The 15850-nt window shown below is 39.3% G+C and overlaps 2 protein-coding genes across 3 annotated transcripts; one reads left to right on the top strand and one right to left on the bottom strand.

Annotated features, from left to right (window-relative positions):
- Positions 1–252: 252 nt before the first annotated feature.
- On the bottom strand, positions 253–6970 carry idh3g (isocitrate dehydrogenase (NAD(+)) 3 non-catalytic subunit gamma). The gene is made up of 13 exons (XM_022199247.2): positions 6828–6970; positions 6536–6583; positions 6191–6202; positions 5248–5345; positions 5039–5154; positions 4830–4890; positions 4557–4689; positions 2810–2943; positions 2592–2694; positions 1969–2115; positions 1748–1842; positions 1577–1637; positions 253–1113 (listed from the first exon to the last, which is right to left on the bottom strand). The coding sequence occupies exons 1-13, from the start codon at positions 6906–6908 to the stop codon at positions 1012–1014; spliced, it is 1191 nt and encodes a 396-aa protein (XP_022054939.1). The 5' UTR covers positions 6909–6970; the 3' UTR covers positions 253–1011.
- A 1009-nt stretch (positions 6971–7979) lies between these two features.
- fam3a (FAM3 metabolism regulating signaling molecule A) lies at positions 7980–15250 on the top strand. 2 transcript variants are annotated; one of them, XM_022199249.2, is made up of 10 exons: positions 7980–8295; positions 8778–8809; positions 8887–9000; positions 9734–9757; positions 9843–9966; positions 10280–10338; positions 10440–10490; positions 10603–10687; positions 11161–11287; positions 13979–15250. In XM_022199249.2, the coding sequence occupies exons 2-10, from the start codon at positions 8797–8799 to the stop codon at positions 14075–14077; spliced, it is 696 nt and encodes a 231-aa protein (XP_022054941.1). In that variant the 5' UTR covers positions 7980–8295; positions 8778–8796; the 3' UTR covers positions 14078–15250. The 2 variants fall into 2 exon arrangements, with proteins under 2 accessions (XP_022054941.1, XP_022054942.1); XM_022199250.2 differs by having other exon boundaries at positions 7981–8295; positions 8887–8991.
- The last annotated feature ends 600 nt before the right edge of the window (positions 15251–15850 follow it).

Raw genomic sequence — 15850 nt, 5'->3', positions numbered from 1 at the left:
CTCGCTAAAACTAATGCTCACTAAGCCAACTGTAATTAGTAGCATCTGTCAGCATGGTGCAAAGCAATTTAACAACACCGCAAACTTCAATCTCAGTTTCAAAGATATTCAAAGAGGAAGGATTTGTTCTCGGACTGTTTCATTGGAGCACATTCATTTCAGCTAATTATATCCAATAAACTCTGTGTACCAGATATAATTTCTAAATCAATGTACTTTAGCTTTAAAAATGACTTCAATCATGCTTCAACATTTGAAGTAGATTATTCCTTTATTGATAATATGATATACAGTATAAGTGCCCGCCAACAAACACAATGTAACCGTTTTTCCGTAGCAGCCTTTAAGAGCACTTGCCGGGTTAAGACTTAAAGACAACAGTCTAACCGTGTGATATTGTCCAGCTTTGGCAGAAATTACCTGATGTACCCCTGATCTGACAACAGAGAAGTACACTTAACATGATGTGAATGTTCAGGACATAACAGCATCTACAAGGCAGCTTAATGTTTAAGTTACAGTATGACAAACAAAGTTAAGCAGTTAAACAAACATTGCACATTTTAGTTGACTGAAAGGCTGTATCAAAATCAGAATCTGAAAAATAAATAACCCACAGTGAAGAATGTTGACGTCAATGCATGCCCAGATTTGCATATGATCAGTATTTTTCACCTCAACGTGTGTTTGGTGACAAACTGGAAATCAGATTTTCTAATTGCAAGGATGTGGATTTTTAACTGTATGAACCTCACCATTTCTGTAGCAAGAGTGATAATGGAACTTTATCAAAAGTAAACAAATTGAGTGTTTTTATGGGGCATTACTATGCGTGAAACACACAGGTGTGGATAAAAGGCTGTTGGTACAGTTCCCGGGTCAGTAGGCCGTGTGAACAAAAAAAAAGGACCTTATGGCAGCAGACATGCATGGACATCTCCTACATCCTGTACACCTGTACCGGGTGCAGACACCTGTTTAAACTCACTCCACCGATAACCGTGTGGTTGTTCAGAGCTCTGCAGTGAGCTGTCCTTTACTCTGAATGATCCTCATGACAGACTGAACCACCTCTGATGTGGTGCCCTGGCCCCCGAGATCAGCTGTGTGCAACTGCAAGACAAAAAAAGTGAAAAATTTGCAATTTTAGCATTTTGGAATGAGCCTCCTGAGATAAACTGCATCTGCAAAGTTGCTCTGTGTATTTAAGTAGTCAGTTTTCTACTGGGAGCAATAAATTATCACATATCGTCGCTCAAAAGAACGATCCAAAGCTGCCACCAGCCTGCAGCTGTAGATGACGGGCAGATCAGGTTTTTAAATGAACTCAAGGACTGTATTTAATGCCAATGTACACAGCGCAAGATCAGATACCGTACAGTGTAGAACTTCATCAGCGCTTTGAGGCAGTAAAGGGACACAATGCTGCTTTGTGTGAATGCATTGTGATGCCCTCTAGGAAGCATGCCAGACCTGCCACCAGGGGCTCTAACCCTGTGTCTCACTTTGATGGCCTGGCAGCTTTACAGTAGCGTGACAGGTGAGAGGAAGAGCCTATCGGTGACAGAGGACTCACCCTGTTTTCGTTCATTGTGGTGAAGACCGCATTCCGGATTGAACTTGCGTAATCGTGAAGCCTGGAGAAGTATAGGAGAATTCATTTTATTCGTGTATCACAGTTGCAAGATTAGGTTTCAGATGAAAGTGCACGAAAGTATGTAATATTATTTTATCTGGAAAAACTTACTTAAGGTGATCCAGCATCATGCAGCCGGCTAGCAGCATAGCAGTGGGGTTTGCAATGTTCTTTTCTGCAATGCTTTTTCCCGTGTTCCTCGTGGCCTGAAATTGGGAAAAGAAACAGGCAAAATTACAATGTATCAAATGGACACGATTAGTGCAATTTTCACCCTTCAGAATTTAGACGGAACAGCGTCTTACACACACGGCTCATTTCCAAACACTCACCGTTTCAAAAACAGCATAGTCACGGCCATAATTGGCTCCAGGAACAAGGCCAGGCCCTCCCACCAGGCCAGCGCACACATTGCTAACCACATTCCCATACAGATTAGGCATCACCATCACATCAAACTGCTGAGGTTTGGACACCAGCTACAAACACAAACAAACAGTGGAAGGTAAATAATTTAGATCCAACATTTACAAAGTGCTGAAGAAATTTCACTCTTAGTCCTTGGAAGTTTGCTGCAGCGGGGTGTTCATTGGTATTCTGGCATCAGAGTACGAGTCTGTGAAGGTAAGCCGACCGAGAACATTTGCGAAGTCCACATTTTATAGGGATGGTCAGAGGGCCGTATGTAAACAGAAGGGTGAATAGTGGTTAATTTGCATATGGTTACTAATCAGTAACAGAGGGTAATACACTAAAGAACAAAAGGTAATTGAATCAAGAGGTCTGGTAGACAGTAAAAGGTAATAGGAGGGTATTATAGACAGCAACAAATAAAAGATAAAAGAATAGTGGATAACTGTGGGAAATGGAATGAAGGAGTGACACTAGAAGGTATCTGTAGCAAAAGCTGTGCTATTTTCTTCATCAAAAGCAACAACTCATTATCAATTCTCACCTGCATGGTGGTGTTGTCCACAATCATGCTGTCAAAGGTGATGTCTGGGTAACCCGAGGCCACTTCTCTGCAACACTGCAGAAACAAGCCATCACCAAGCTTCCTGTGGAAACAGAAATGCCACACTCAACATTTCTAGCAGATAGAAACTCACTATATTATGTAAGACAGAAGGCCAAACTGCTACGACAGGATACTTTACTCTCACAGTGACTTACATGATGTTAGCCTTGTGTACGGCAGTGACTCGACGGCGACCTTTCTCCCTGGCCAGTCGGAAGGCATACTCAGCGATCCTGAGGGAATTGTTCCTGGTGATGATCTTCAGACTCTCCACTACACCGGGCACATTCTAAAGAAGACAGTGGGGAGATTGACAAATGAATAATCACTGGAGTTCAATAGAGTTAAAACAAGGCCAGAAAGACCAATAAGAAACTTAATGTTAACTGTCCAGTGCACCTCATCACAGCATACGTAGCAACGGCTAATTTCCAATGCCTGTTCAGCTTACAATACATTAAATTTTATGGCCATTGGACAAGTATAGCAAAAGGCATTAAATCCAGAACTGCAAGTAGTAAAAGGAAGTGCAAGGAGTTAAAAAAAAAAAAAACATTTCATATATATGTATATATATATATATATATATATATATATATAGAGAGAGAGAGAGAGAGAGAGAGAGGCAAAGTCCATAGTCTTCTACTCTTGAAAGAAATAACTTTGCATGTAACCGACTTAGAAAGAACAAAATGAAGAGCGGAGATATTAAACTAGAGTAATACAGACTACTACAAAGCAGCTGGTGATGTTAATAATGTAGTAACTTTGTTCTGAACCGATTGAGATCCTTCTTCTGTGTGTAAAGCATCGTCACACTTTAAATACACATAATTTCTTCGCTTCACACTCTTTCAGTGTCCAGACATAATAACACTCCTTTTGTGCAAATGTTATGTTTTTCTAAAAGCGTATAAAATGTGGCTGCTATTTCATATTTTGGTGACTAACAAACCATATCTAATGTTGCTTGAGCACATCTTGCAAACATCAGTGACTTTAATAAGGATCAAGTGTGTCAGACCACCACATAAAAAGCTTCTGCACAGTTATTTGGCACTTTGCAAATGAATTGTGGATGTCCTCCTGAGACTGAGTCCATTCATTTATGTCCTCTGTACTGGACATTTGTTTTTTTGTTCTTTATCTTTTGACTCATTTGAGCTACCCTACTAAAACCTGATGTGTTCCATAGACGACATCCTGGCCTTTCCACTGATATCTGGTGATTTGGTGGGAAAATGGGAAGTTTGTTTTCATACTGAGACAAAATGGAGACTGCAGCAAAACTGGTCTGCCAGGAAAAGAGAAAAGTTAAGTCAAATAAAAAGATATAGTTGTTTTACTCATGGTAATCATAAAAGTTTTTTGTTTAGGAACACATTAACTGGAATGGACCTGAAAACGATTTAATATATTTTTTATGTAAAGTAATTAATGTAATAAATAAATAGTTGTTTAGAACTATGTTTCATTCAACCTCTTAAATTTTACACTTTTTAAAATTTATTTTAGTTTCTTAAAGTTTAATTACAAAATGGATCAGCATGTTTCCTTGTCAGCCTATTTTGATTTCAAAGTGTTGTCGTTTTTTTTGTTGTTCTGTTGCCTGCTACAATTGACACGCTGTAAAATCTAAAATTAAAAATATTTTTTGCAAATTCTGAATTGTGAGTTGTAGTTTTAGGTCCAAACAGGCAGGAAATAACAAAACAATTTGCATTTTGAAAGATTTTTCCTTGGTTCTCAGGAGGATGTATGACAATTTATGGACAGTAGCCAACTCCCGCTTCAAAACAGAACAAAAAGTAAAGAAAAACTAAAACTGTTTTCTTATAGGAGGGAGCATGAGCATGTGTTTCAGCAGATGGTGGGACTGATTGTTTTTCTGTTCCGTCTGACCTCATGCTCCAGACTGCTGTACTCTCCCTCTGTGTTCTCCCTGATGATCATGATGTCAATGTTCTGGTGGCGAGTCTGGACTCCGGGGAGGGACTGACAGTGCATCACGTTGGCGTACAGGTCTAAACTCGTGCTGTTGATGTACACATGGAGGACAGGGGAAGAAAAACAAAAAGGGTCACACGGGCTCAAAGGACCAACCTATGGAAGAAATCTGGCAACTGAGGAAAGAGGACGTTTGTCAAGGGAACTGAATATTTCATACAAACTCACCGCAAGAGATTATTCCTGGATTTGACAGATGGCGGCATGGTATGTTTGGTTTCTATGTTACCTATCAGGAGAGTTGAGCAATTTCACAGTTAAATCATAAGATCATGATCTTAATATAAACCACATGCGACTCACAGATGTGTCCCGCTTTTTAGATTTTCACGCTCTGTTTGTGACGCACACACACACACAAAAAAGTGGCTGCTCACCTTTGAGGGCAACTCCATTACGGCGGATCGCAGTGATGGCATTGTTGATATCTTCCTCCGTCTCCAAAGCAGAGTTGACATGAACCACCTCGAAGTCCACGGGCACACAGCTGAACCTATAGCATGATGGCAAACCGCACAACGGAGGGAATCGTCACCTGTGTGTAGCCGACGCTTTTTAAATCAGATTTACTTCAAGTCCAACCAACCTGAAAACCTCTCTGACGTGATTGAGAAGCTCTGGACCAATTCCATCTCCAGGTATGAGGGTCACAGTGTGTCTGCCTCCATACTTTGCAGGAGGGGGCTGCAACATTGGCATTTAACATCTCATTAACTCTGCTGACTGAACATGAAAAACAACACTAGTGATTTTGCAACAACCAGAATCCAGTTACTCACATATTTGCCTAACTGAGGTTATGCTACCACAAGTTTCAGAATGATTTCTGAACTTCCGCTTTAGGAATTAAATATTTGGACAATATGAAAATCACCCTGTGAAGTCATGGCATAGTTGCTTGTATGTATTTCTGTTATTTACATTCTTATACAGTAATGCAGTTGCAACTGGGGCTCTTGTGTCAAATACTCAGATACCTGCACACTGTTGTTTGCATGTAAACAGTGAGGAAGTTACCATTTAATGACAAACAATGTTCATTTAGGTGGACTAACCATGTCAAGCAATTCTAAAATATATGAAAGCTGTCATACTGCGGCTGAATGAAAATACAACACTGGTAGGAAAGGTAGCTAATTTTGACAATGCACACAAATTGTAATCAATGTGCTAAAAATATAAATGCAAAACCACCAGCAAGGTCCACAGCAACACAGAAATAAGCGAGTGAGGGTAAGGTTAGGCCGTTAATAGTGTCATTTAGGCCTGAGCATTATATTATTAGAGTTATAACATCATTATTAATGTTTAATATTGCAACTCAAGAACCAGTTTGTTAATTGTGCAGTAGTTGCAGATTCCAGCAGAAATGACTGAAATGATAATGTGATGTACAGTAGTGGTCTTCTGCTTCTCATACTTAAAAAAAAAAAATCTGCATCACAACCATAGTTAGCAAAATATTCTTCCTTGTATGTGAAGTGATGCATTGCAATCCAGCAAACTGTGTCAAAGAGTCAGCTACTTACTATGTTTTCTCCCTGTTGATGAAGATGGACAGCAAGGAAAGCAGAAGGACAAGAGTCAGTCTGACAGTTGCATAGAAGGACACGTTAAATCCAAACAGTGGTCAAACCCAGAGCCTCTTTTAGCGCAAGAGAGTGGAAACAGATACACAGCACTCCCATCTGGCAATGAAAAAAATACACAGAGAACCCAATCCGAAGCCATACAGCTTGTAAATATAGAGCTTAATGAGTAGCAGTGATTTTTTGTCATAAAGTTACACTATAATGGCAATATGCTCATTCTGTATCAAAAGTGACAAACTGACAAAATCACATGTACTCATTCTGACAGTCTGATTCACTCACAGTTAGCTGTGTCTTATTCCTGTGGCTGGTCAGAGTTGTTCCAAATACCTGAAAAACAGAACAAATGCAGATGGTTTAGAGTCATTTAACACCCATCAGATGTAAACATTTAAGCAAAAACTTTAATGCAACCAGCTCGTAGATGTGGAGGAAGCCTGTTAGCTTGCTAATTCGACTGACTGATGTTAACCGTTTGACCTTGTGATGAGATAAAATAACGAAATTCATTTAGTTTGGAGTCATACGGCAACATACACAGCCGATATAACAATGACAACGTGTATCGCTTTACTTTAACCGTATTTCCAAGGCGTCCACCCCAGAAAGGATTAATGATTTTGGACACGGACAGAACAGCGCTGTGGGCAGCCATCTTGAGAGGGAGGCAGGAGTCGCGTGCACGAGCAGGAAGTGCCGTGCCCGCGCAATGACTATTTTCTTTTTGTGCTCTGTACAGATTTATGTATTGATTTTACATTTTCAGTTGGGCTTTGTGACAGTTTAAGGTGAGAAATTAGTATGTAATTAATTATGTATTACAATTATGTAAAAAAAAAATAGATAGCCTATTCAGCACCCAGGATGAATGTTAAACAAATGTTCTGGTTTTTGTTTTGTTTTACATTTATTTTATGTAATTTCTCCCACCAATGGAGTAACACTATCATCCATTTCAAAAAATGCAGAAATCCTCTGTGTCATTATTCACTATTATTACAGTGAAATTCTGTTATTCTATTATAATTGCATAAACACAGCTTCACTGACTAAACAGTTTGGTGGTTTGTAAGCTACTGAATACATACCGTAATAGAACCTGCCTGCATGAATTACATCTTTATTTACAGATTTGCTTTTCATTTTTTAATTACATCACTGTGCATAGTATCACCTGACACTAGTTAAATGGTCTTCATAGTAAGATGTTAAGTACTTCATACCATGTGTTGAGGTCAGTGTAGAGGTTTAGAGTTATACCTTTTAAATGTTAAAAGCCACCAGATGCATTTTGCCCTTCATTTCTTTCTTCCTTTGAGTTTACCTATTATGTACTTACACCAGTTATGCCAGTGTCTGACCACCAGCCAAATGCACTCCTGTGACATCTTGTGGCCCAACACTGCAGAGGGAGTACCAAAAAGTGCCACAGAGGTGCACCAGGGTGCTAAAGATTGCTATTGAGGTGCCACAAACTGAAACAGACTGCCAGTGAAGTGCCACAGGTTATCACCAGGGTGCCACAAACTTCCACTGAAATGCCACAAACTGCCACCAAGGCACCACTTGCTGCCACAAACTGCCATAAAGGTGCAGGCACAAAGTTAAAACCACAAACTGCCAGCGAAGTGCCACAGACTCCCTGAAATGTGCCACAAACTGCTGCACTTCCCGCCAGCGCCACTAGGGGGATCCTGGCTCCTGTCTCGCTTAAATTTGGTCACGTGGTTCTCTCTGCGCAGACTCTGTGCTCACTGGTTTGGGCTGGGAATGTATTTCCGGAAGACAAATGAGATAAACCTAACATCATTTTTTCCATGCTTGTCGAAAGCGCTGTAATAAAAGTTCGACTGAGCATACTGACTGCAGCCTGCCTAATTACCGAAAGCTTGTTTTTTTATTAGCAGCGCTTCAATGAGGAAACCGCGACATAAATAGTAAAAGTCCGGGGTGACAAGCGCAACAGCTCCTCATTACCGACCGCTTCATCACAGAAAGGCGAGGTGACGAGGCGATACTCGCCTTAAACGTGGACCAAGTGGGTAAGACGTGACATTTCTTAAGTTTAAGTGCAGATATAAGCGAATAATAATGCTGTTCTGGACTTATTCTTCATTGCTTTGTCTTTGCTGTGGCTCAGGTTCATGTCATAAGCTTAAAACGTCATCTCTGCAGTGCCATCTTGCTTGGCCACTGTAAAGAGGGTAAAGTTTCTGGTGAAAATGTCATATAAGCTGTATTGACCTCTAATTAATTGGATGGCAATTTTTTAATGGTGTTGCTCATATTATACTTACACTTTTCATTTCAGTGTTTTAAAGTTACCTTTCTGCACAATAGTGTCTTAATTGAAAACATAAAAACAAACACTCTGTTGTTGTCCTTTTTTTGCTTGTCCTTTCCATTTTATAATTACTTTTGTCAAAGTAACTGGAAAATTGGATAAAATTTCTGACAAAACAAGACCCTCTGTAAAACTGTGACTTGCATCCTGTCTAAGCTGCATTGTTTTCTCCCTGTACAGGTCTGCCAGGCGGTGAATCATGAGGTTAACAGGTATGTGGGAATTGTTTCTGTCAGCAGGAACTTGTCGGTTTATGACTTTTTCCTGACCTGCTGGTTTCCCCTGACAGGCCCCCTGCGAGTCGTGGCTGTTATGCTTTTGGTGGGACTCACCTGGCTGCTGGCGAGCGCATTATTCGGACGAGAAAGTGCCTTAGTGCAATATTTCTTTAGCGGTAAGACAGGTAGTTGAACTCATTTATTGACAGTTTGAGTAAAAGTTTACGGTTCTAGCTTGGCACATGTTGGAGTGTGGTGGTGTTGTGATTATATACAGTCAAGCCCAAAATTATTCAAAAATTTTGACTTAAAGTTCCTTTTAAATGTAAATAAAAGCTTAGAAATGATTTTTTCCCACAATGATGCCTCTTGCATATCATCTTATTATCTTTTTGGAAACACCTGTGTCTTTTCCAATAAAAAAAAAAACAAAACTTGCTGGTTGAATAAAAGTAACTTTAAGTCAAAATTTGCTAGAGGTATGAATAATTTCGGTCTTGACTGTATATATGTGTGTATATATCAACACAAGCACCTGGAGAGCAATCGCCACAGGCTCTGAAAAATCACCATTTTCAACCATTTTTTGACATTCTAGAAACTAGACACAAACTAATTGATGGGAGATGTTTGTAGCTAAGAACCCCACATGCAAGTTATCAGATAAGATTTACTTTATTCATTCGTACAATACAGTAAACAAAGGTAGTGGCATGTACACACAGATGTTGGTCGTAATATAGAAATATCGTGGAACACAAAGTACAAAATGCATAGTTTGTAAAAGTGTTTGTGTAAAAGTGTCTTAAGTGTGTAAAACGTAAGTGGGAGTTTGAACTTATTCCGTGTTTGATGGACATCTGTGAATGAAATCCGCAAATAAATTTTCCCTGATATGAAACCTGTTTATGTTTTCAGGCACAAATGAGGAACCAACACCTGGTAAGTAGCAGGAAATCATACCACATGATTATGACTGATTATGTTGTATCTTTATCACCCCTTATTAATGTATCATGTTCTTTAGAACCTCGGCCTCGAAAGTATAAATGTGGACTTTCAGCCCCTTGTCCCTCAAAGCATTTAGCTTTCCGCCTGGTGTCTGGCGCTGCCAATGTCATCGGCCCCAAAATCTGTTTGGAGGATAAGATGTGAGATACAGTGCTTACCATTTCCTGTCTTTTGTCTCTGGTCCTTGTCTCCCCTGGTTTGTGTTTGTTTGTTTGCTTTCTGTTTCACACTCTGTTCTGTTTTTTTTTTCCCTCTGTGCTTTCATAACCAGGCCTCCAAGTCTGTGTTGGGAGTTGAATGCAAGTATTGTTTCAGTCTGCTGGCCCCTCATCTCTTTGGTTTTTTCTGTAGTCTTTGACCTTTTTGTATGTGCTGTGTGTCAAATGTCAGATGATGTGAACAAGTGTGTAAATTATTGCATATGTCTGAAGCTTGTGATTTTTTTTCTACCAGGTTGTTGAGCAGTGTGAAGAACAATGTTGGCAGGGGACTTAACATAGCTTTAGTAAATGGTAAGAGTGTCATCCTTTAGCTATTGACAGACTGTGCTTTATTACATTTTCAACTTTCAATTGTGGTATTTTAACATCTAACTGATGTTTCCTTGCTCCAGGGGTGACAGGCGAGCTCATGGAGACAAAAACCTTTGATATGTGGGCAGGAGGTAATGAGAACCAGACATTAATGTTTGGTATGAATTTCACATCTGGTGGTAGATATACGTAGCTTGGCAGTCATAAACCACAATTCATAGCTCATTTGATGTATGTTTTTAGATGTTTCGGACCTGTTGAAGTTTCTACGGCCGCTTCATGAAGGCACCCTAGTGTTCGTGGCCTCTTTTGATGATGCAGCTACAAAGTAAGAATCCACCGTTTGTTGCATTTCAGCACTCCTCACTTTTTACTTGCACAAAAAGCAGTTTTAACACAGAGATTGTCCGCTAAACGTGAGGATATTTCATGTTGTAACTCTTGTTAATGTGTCACAAATATTGTGTTGAATGCGGTGCTTGTATTTTAAGTAGCTAAACAGCAGCGGAGCCAAATTCCAGCCAACAATGTAAACTTCACTTGTATAACAATCAGTCAAATGAATAGATTAGATTCAGCTTTGTCATTGCGCAGAGTACAAGCGCTAAGACAACAAAGTGGACTTCAGGCTGTTTACACATACTTTTAAAAATCATTTTAATGTAAACGTCTCTCATTCAACAAGTAGGATACAGTGAAGTTTTTTTTAAATTGTAAAAGTGCACATTCTATGCCAGATTCTAAAGACATTTCCTGCTTAGAAATATACTGATCGAGTTGTAATTATTGTTTTGGTGGCAGAATGAACGATGAGTCTCGACGACTGTTTGAGGAGCTCGGGAGCACAGCAGTGAAGGAACTGGCCTTCAGAGACAGCTGGGTGTTCGTTGGAGCCAAGGGTATTGAAAATAAGAGCCCCTTTGAGCAGGTATGTCACTAATACTAAAAATACTCAACAGAGGGTGAGGTGATGATCTCTGGTAGAACATATCCTGCTAGTGTAGTCGTATTAAGTGTACTGCAGAATGACTCACCGGACAATATGAATCAGATTTGTTGTTTTCAGTGACATTATGAAACACGAATGAATCTCCACAGCGCTGGAGAATGGTTTAGCTGCACCTCATATTCATACTTCAATAGGGAAAAATGCTCTGGTTTGGTTGAATTTCATTAAACCAGTCACTCTCTACCTGTCTAAGCCCAGGATGTGGTAATGATGCCCTACAAAAATAATGACAGGGGAATTGTTTTGGTGGAACTTCAGCATACAGGAGGATGAGCATTGTTGCTAAAACGGATAATTTGCAGACAAAAAACAAACGGTGCTATCTTATCCAAATCTTCTGCAACACTGTGGTAGCTGTTGTTGGTTCCAAACTTTGATTGAATTTGGAAACTGTGACACTGTGTGAAACTGAGGCTCACATCTGGTTTGTCGGTGTAACTTTGCAAAGGTGATGCACCTAATGACTCATCGACAACTTGCTATGCAAACATTTGTACTGACGGATGAAAGCAGACAAGCAAACAGCACAAACATGAACCATCGTTCTCTAGATTATACAATAATAATGAAATGTTAATGGGCATGTGGACTTTACCCTTTGGGGATGATTTGGATCCCAAAGTGGCAAAACCTTTTAAGCATAATCCTCTCCAGTAAAATCTGTGCCGTGGTTCCAGACAGAGAAAAACCCATTTGTGTCTCTTTGGCAAACATGTGTGAGCCTTTCAAATGGAAGGAGCTGTAGAATAATATTAAGCAAATTTGAAACAGATGGTTTGATACTCTGCACCAACCACACCATGTAGGAGATTAAGCTCAATGGGAAAGCAAATTAGGCATGATGTTTGATTAGCCACATTAAATGCACACAGGTGTCAGCATGCTGCTTACACTTTATACCAGAACAGTCACAGCCATGTTTTAGCACTACTTCATGTACCGTGAATGTTGCTTAAAAATACCTGGTAACTGTAGTTGTTTTTCAATCATAATTTGGAACCACAAATCCTACATTTACTACTCACAGTTTGAGTTTTCTAAGTCTATTCTTTCACATTGATTCCGACATGATTTTATGCAAATCTTGAAATCCCTGCTTGTTATGGTGTTTGGTATCATTTGTATGTGATGCAAATTCTAGGGAGTGTATTTATTTGGATGACAGCTATCCAGGAAATTGGAAGTAAATGCAGTTTAACATGTTTAAGCAGAGTAATTCAGCTTAACTGGCTATTCCAGTTGGTAGGAAATATGGATCTCCCCAATATTTAACCCTTTAAGCTTCAGTCAATTCCAGCCGTTTTCAGTACAAAAAATCGCTAATATTCTATTTTTAAATAAAAAAAATTACGAAAAATACAGGGAATATTGGACGCACATCGCGAGGTGCATTTCCTTGAAAACGACCGATTCGTGGATTTTATACCGACTTCAGGACATGTTTTGGACAAAATAGTTTACTGGCTTGTGTCATCTGGATGTAAAAGGTTGGATTATGGCCGTTTTTTGTGGAATCTTTTTTTCTGTGTGTAATAATGAACCCGGAAATGTGAGTCGCGCTGTGTGCGTTGAAGCCGTGTATAGAGAACGGATGGATGAATATTCGTTTTTGTCGGACAAATGTGTTTTTCTCACCCGGTGTGGTAATCGCATCTGAAAGTGGTTTATACCGGCGGATTCATGAGAATCTAAGCTTTCCATCGGCGTATAGTGTTTGTATAATCGTGTTTGCACCCGTCGGACATTCTTGAAATTCCTATGCAAATTGGTAGGTGTACCGCCGGCGGTACACCTACGACGCACTGAAGCGTAAAGGGTTAAATCCATTGTAGTAAGAGTAAAGCCTTTATTTGGGTCCTCGCTATCTCCTAGTGGTACAGCAGATTTCCCAATAGCCGGAGAAAAGACGAGCACAGCTGGACTTCAGTGCAGAGAAATAACAGTATGTCATCTGCATATATAAAAAATACATTTTCCAACTCTAACGCCATTAATGTGTGTGTGTGTGTATTCCAATAGACACAGCCAGAGTTAAATGTTTGTAAAAAAAAACCCAAAACAAAACAAGATGTTGGTCAGTGGACAGCTTCGACTGGTGTCACGTCTAAGTGGACCAATAAACCAGGACAATGCAAGATCTTATTACTTACCACCTCCTTGGTAGAGTAATTATAAAGTGCACACTTACTTGAGATATACAATATGTTTGTGTGTGTACAGAGTTCAGTGAAATTGTTCAGAAGTGCAAGTCTGTGAGGAGCTTTGTAGAGAACCGATCACTTAATAAACCTGGTCGACACTGGACACTTGTTTTTCTGCAACTTAGCATTATAATACAGTCCAAAAGGGGCTGTGATGACAACCTCTGACGTGCTTTTGTGAAAGTGGAAATTATGAATCTGATAACTCCAAGAATACATTGAAAAGCATTTTTTCTGAGTTGTCCTTTGCTGCAACACATTCAAACGAGCATGAACTGATAAATCACATAAGGCTTGGAAAAGCTTCCATTTTGCACTCTGTATACCATTAGCTATTATGCTGTGAGAACCGGATGCCAGTCGGTTTTGTTGACAGTAAATGTTGTTTTCTTGTGGTTGTTCCCATTAGCGTATGAAGAACAGTAAGAGCAGCAACAAGTACGAAGGCTGGCCCGAGTCTCTGGAGATGGATGGCTGTATTCCCCTGCGGCCGCCGCTGGAAGCCTAATTCTGCCCGGTACTCTCTCACATGCATAACACCTGGAGCTACAGCAGGGAGACAGAATGACTGTTAGAAAGCCAAGGAGCTGCTAAATGACTGAAACCATTTAAGATCTGGGCTGTGAAAAAAAAACTACTTTTATTTTCCCTCTCATGGCAGAGGAATGAGGTGAATGCAAAGATTGTTATGACTTGATGCGTTTAAAGTTGCTGGAGTTTGTAGTAAAGGACTAGTGAATGAAGCTTTGTGAGCCATGTTTGAGATGGAATGATGTTTTAGAAATAAGAAAAAACTATGTCAAGTCAATGGAAACTTGAAAGTACTAATGCTGACTGACCAAAGTGTAACAGTGACTAGTGAATGAACACAGCTGGCGTAGGTCTTCCACAGCCATGATAGGAAATGGACATGCTTCCTCTCTTCCAGACTGCCTGTAGGGTGTCAGTATTTTGTGCTTGAGCAACAGGAATATTTAAGTGCTGTGTTCTTGGAAGCAGGAAAAAGTCGCTAACCGGTTTCACAGTTGGGCACTGGGAAACCTAATCCATGCCAGCGTAAGAGAAACTTTTGAGCTACTCTGCTAGTTAGTCTGAAGCACCGTGTCTATGGAAAGGTTTTATATTTGAATACTTTAATATATTTTCATTCTGTAATGTATGTTTGAGTGATATTGTTATTCCTAGTGTTTGCTGCCATTGTTTTCTTGATGCACAGCAGTCGTTGCTTACCACGTTTACAGATTTATTGAGATAAAATTGCCCTTCATCATTATCCTTTGGGGGAAAAAAATATTTATTTTTAATACTTTTAACAGAAAACACAAAGGATTTATTGCGTGAGTTTATCGAAACACTACCAACGATTTCAATGTCGTCTCAGGCCTGCGAGCTTCTCTCCTCTGAGCGCTTTGTTTTAAAGATTCAACCTACATGTGTGATTGTGTTTCTTTTCTTTTTTTTATGTTGAATGTATTCACTTGGAATATTGCAGGCCTTATTAAATGGAAATGTAAAGAATCATGAAAATATTACTTTTTTCTGTATGATTAGAAGTTTATTTTTTAGCTGCTTTTGTCTAGATTAGTTTATATTACACAAGTGTCAAGATTTTTTTTCTACGAAATATTAAGTCTGTGTTTTTATTGTGATAATATTGATGAATAAAAAATGTCTGAATATTTGTTAGTGTATTTTTGCTTTTCCTTGGCTAATGAATGATCTTGGTATACTTGAAGAAATTCACCAGAGGGCGACAAAAGTCCAAGTCTCACCGGGGTTGCTCAGTTCATCCTCCTCAAGGCATTTTCTTGACTGGACATATGCTGAGGTTGGGATTAAATCTGCGGGTCGAATGTAGAGGATTTCTGATTTGACCCCAAATTAAATGATAACATGTAACAGAGATGCTTAATGAATCGACAGAATCTATCGTAATTAAAACAGACGGGATTTATTTCATCGTTACATTGAAATGTGTCATGATGCCTTCATGTGCTATCAGACAAATCGTAAAATTGAGTTTCAAGCGTGTGATGTTAAAATGCAGACTGTGAACATGAGCACGCGGTAAATAATGAAATCTATCTATCTATGCCTGATTTATAGAACATTTCACAAAAAATAGTGAAAATATTTTTTCCCCAGAAGGCCGTCAGCAAAAACATTTCACTCCCAACATTTTGGGAAATATTTGAAAAACTTTTAAGGTGGAAAAAGAAATGTTAAAAATGTTTCTGAATGTTCTTAAAGAAAATATTAGAAGTTTTGTTGATACACATGT

The sequence above is a fragment of the Acanthochromis polyacanthus genome, chromosome 6 (assembly GCF_021347895.1).
Source record: "Acanthochromis polyacanthus isolate Apoly-LR-REF ecotype Palm Island chromosome 6, KAUST_Apoly_ChrSc, whole genome shotgun sequence".
Taxonomy (NCBI): Eukaryota; Metazoa; Chordata; class Actinopteri; family Pomacentridae; genus Acanthochromis; species Acanthochromis polyacanthus.
The sequence above is the reverse complement of the archived record's forward strand: the minus strand, read 5'-3'. Positions and strand labels throughout refer to the sequence as shown.

What these genes read in the sequence shown, in the direction of transcription:
- idh3g (XM_022199247.2), bottom strand. Translation starts at nt 6,908, where the DNA reads ATGGCTGCCCACAGCGCTGTTCTGTCCGTGTCCAAAATCATTAATCCT. An exon ending in TGGACAACACCACCATGCAG is followed by an intron (nt 2,116 to 2,591) that starts GTGAGAATTGAT and finishes TTGTGTTTGTAG; the next exon opens with CTGGTGTCCAAACCTCAGCA. An exon ending in ACTATGCTGTTTTTGAAACG is followed by an intron (nt 1,843 to 1,968) that starts GTGAGTGTTTGG and finishes TCCCAATTTCAG; the next exon opens with GCCACGAGGAACACGGGAAA.
- fam3a (XM_022199249.2), top strand. An exon ending in AAATGAGGAACCAACACCTG is followed by an intron (nt 9,758 to 9,842) that starts GTAAGTAGCAGG and finishes CATGTTCTTTAG; the next exon opens with AACCTCGGCCTCGAAAGTAT. An exon ending in TTTGATGATGCAGCTACAAA is followed by an intron (nt 10,688 to 11,160) that starts GTAAGAATCCAC and finishes TTTTGGTGGCAG; the next exon opens with AATGAACGATGAGTCTCGAC.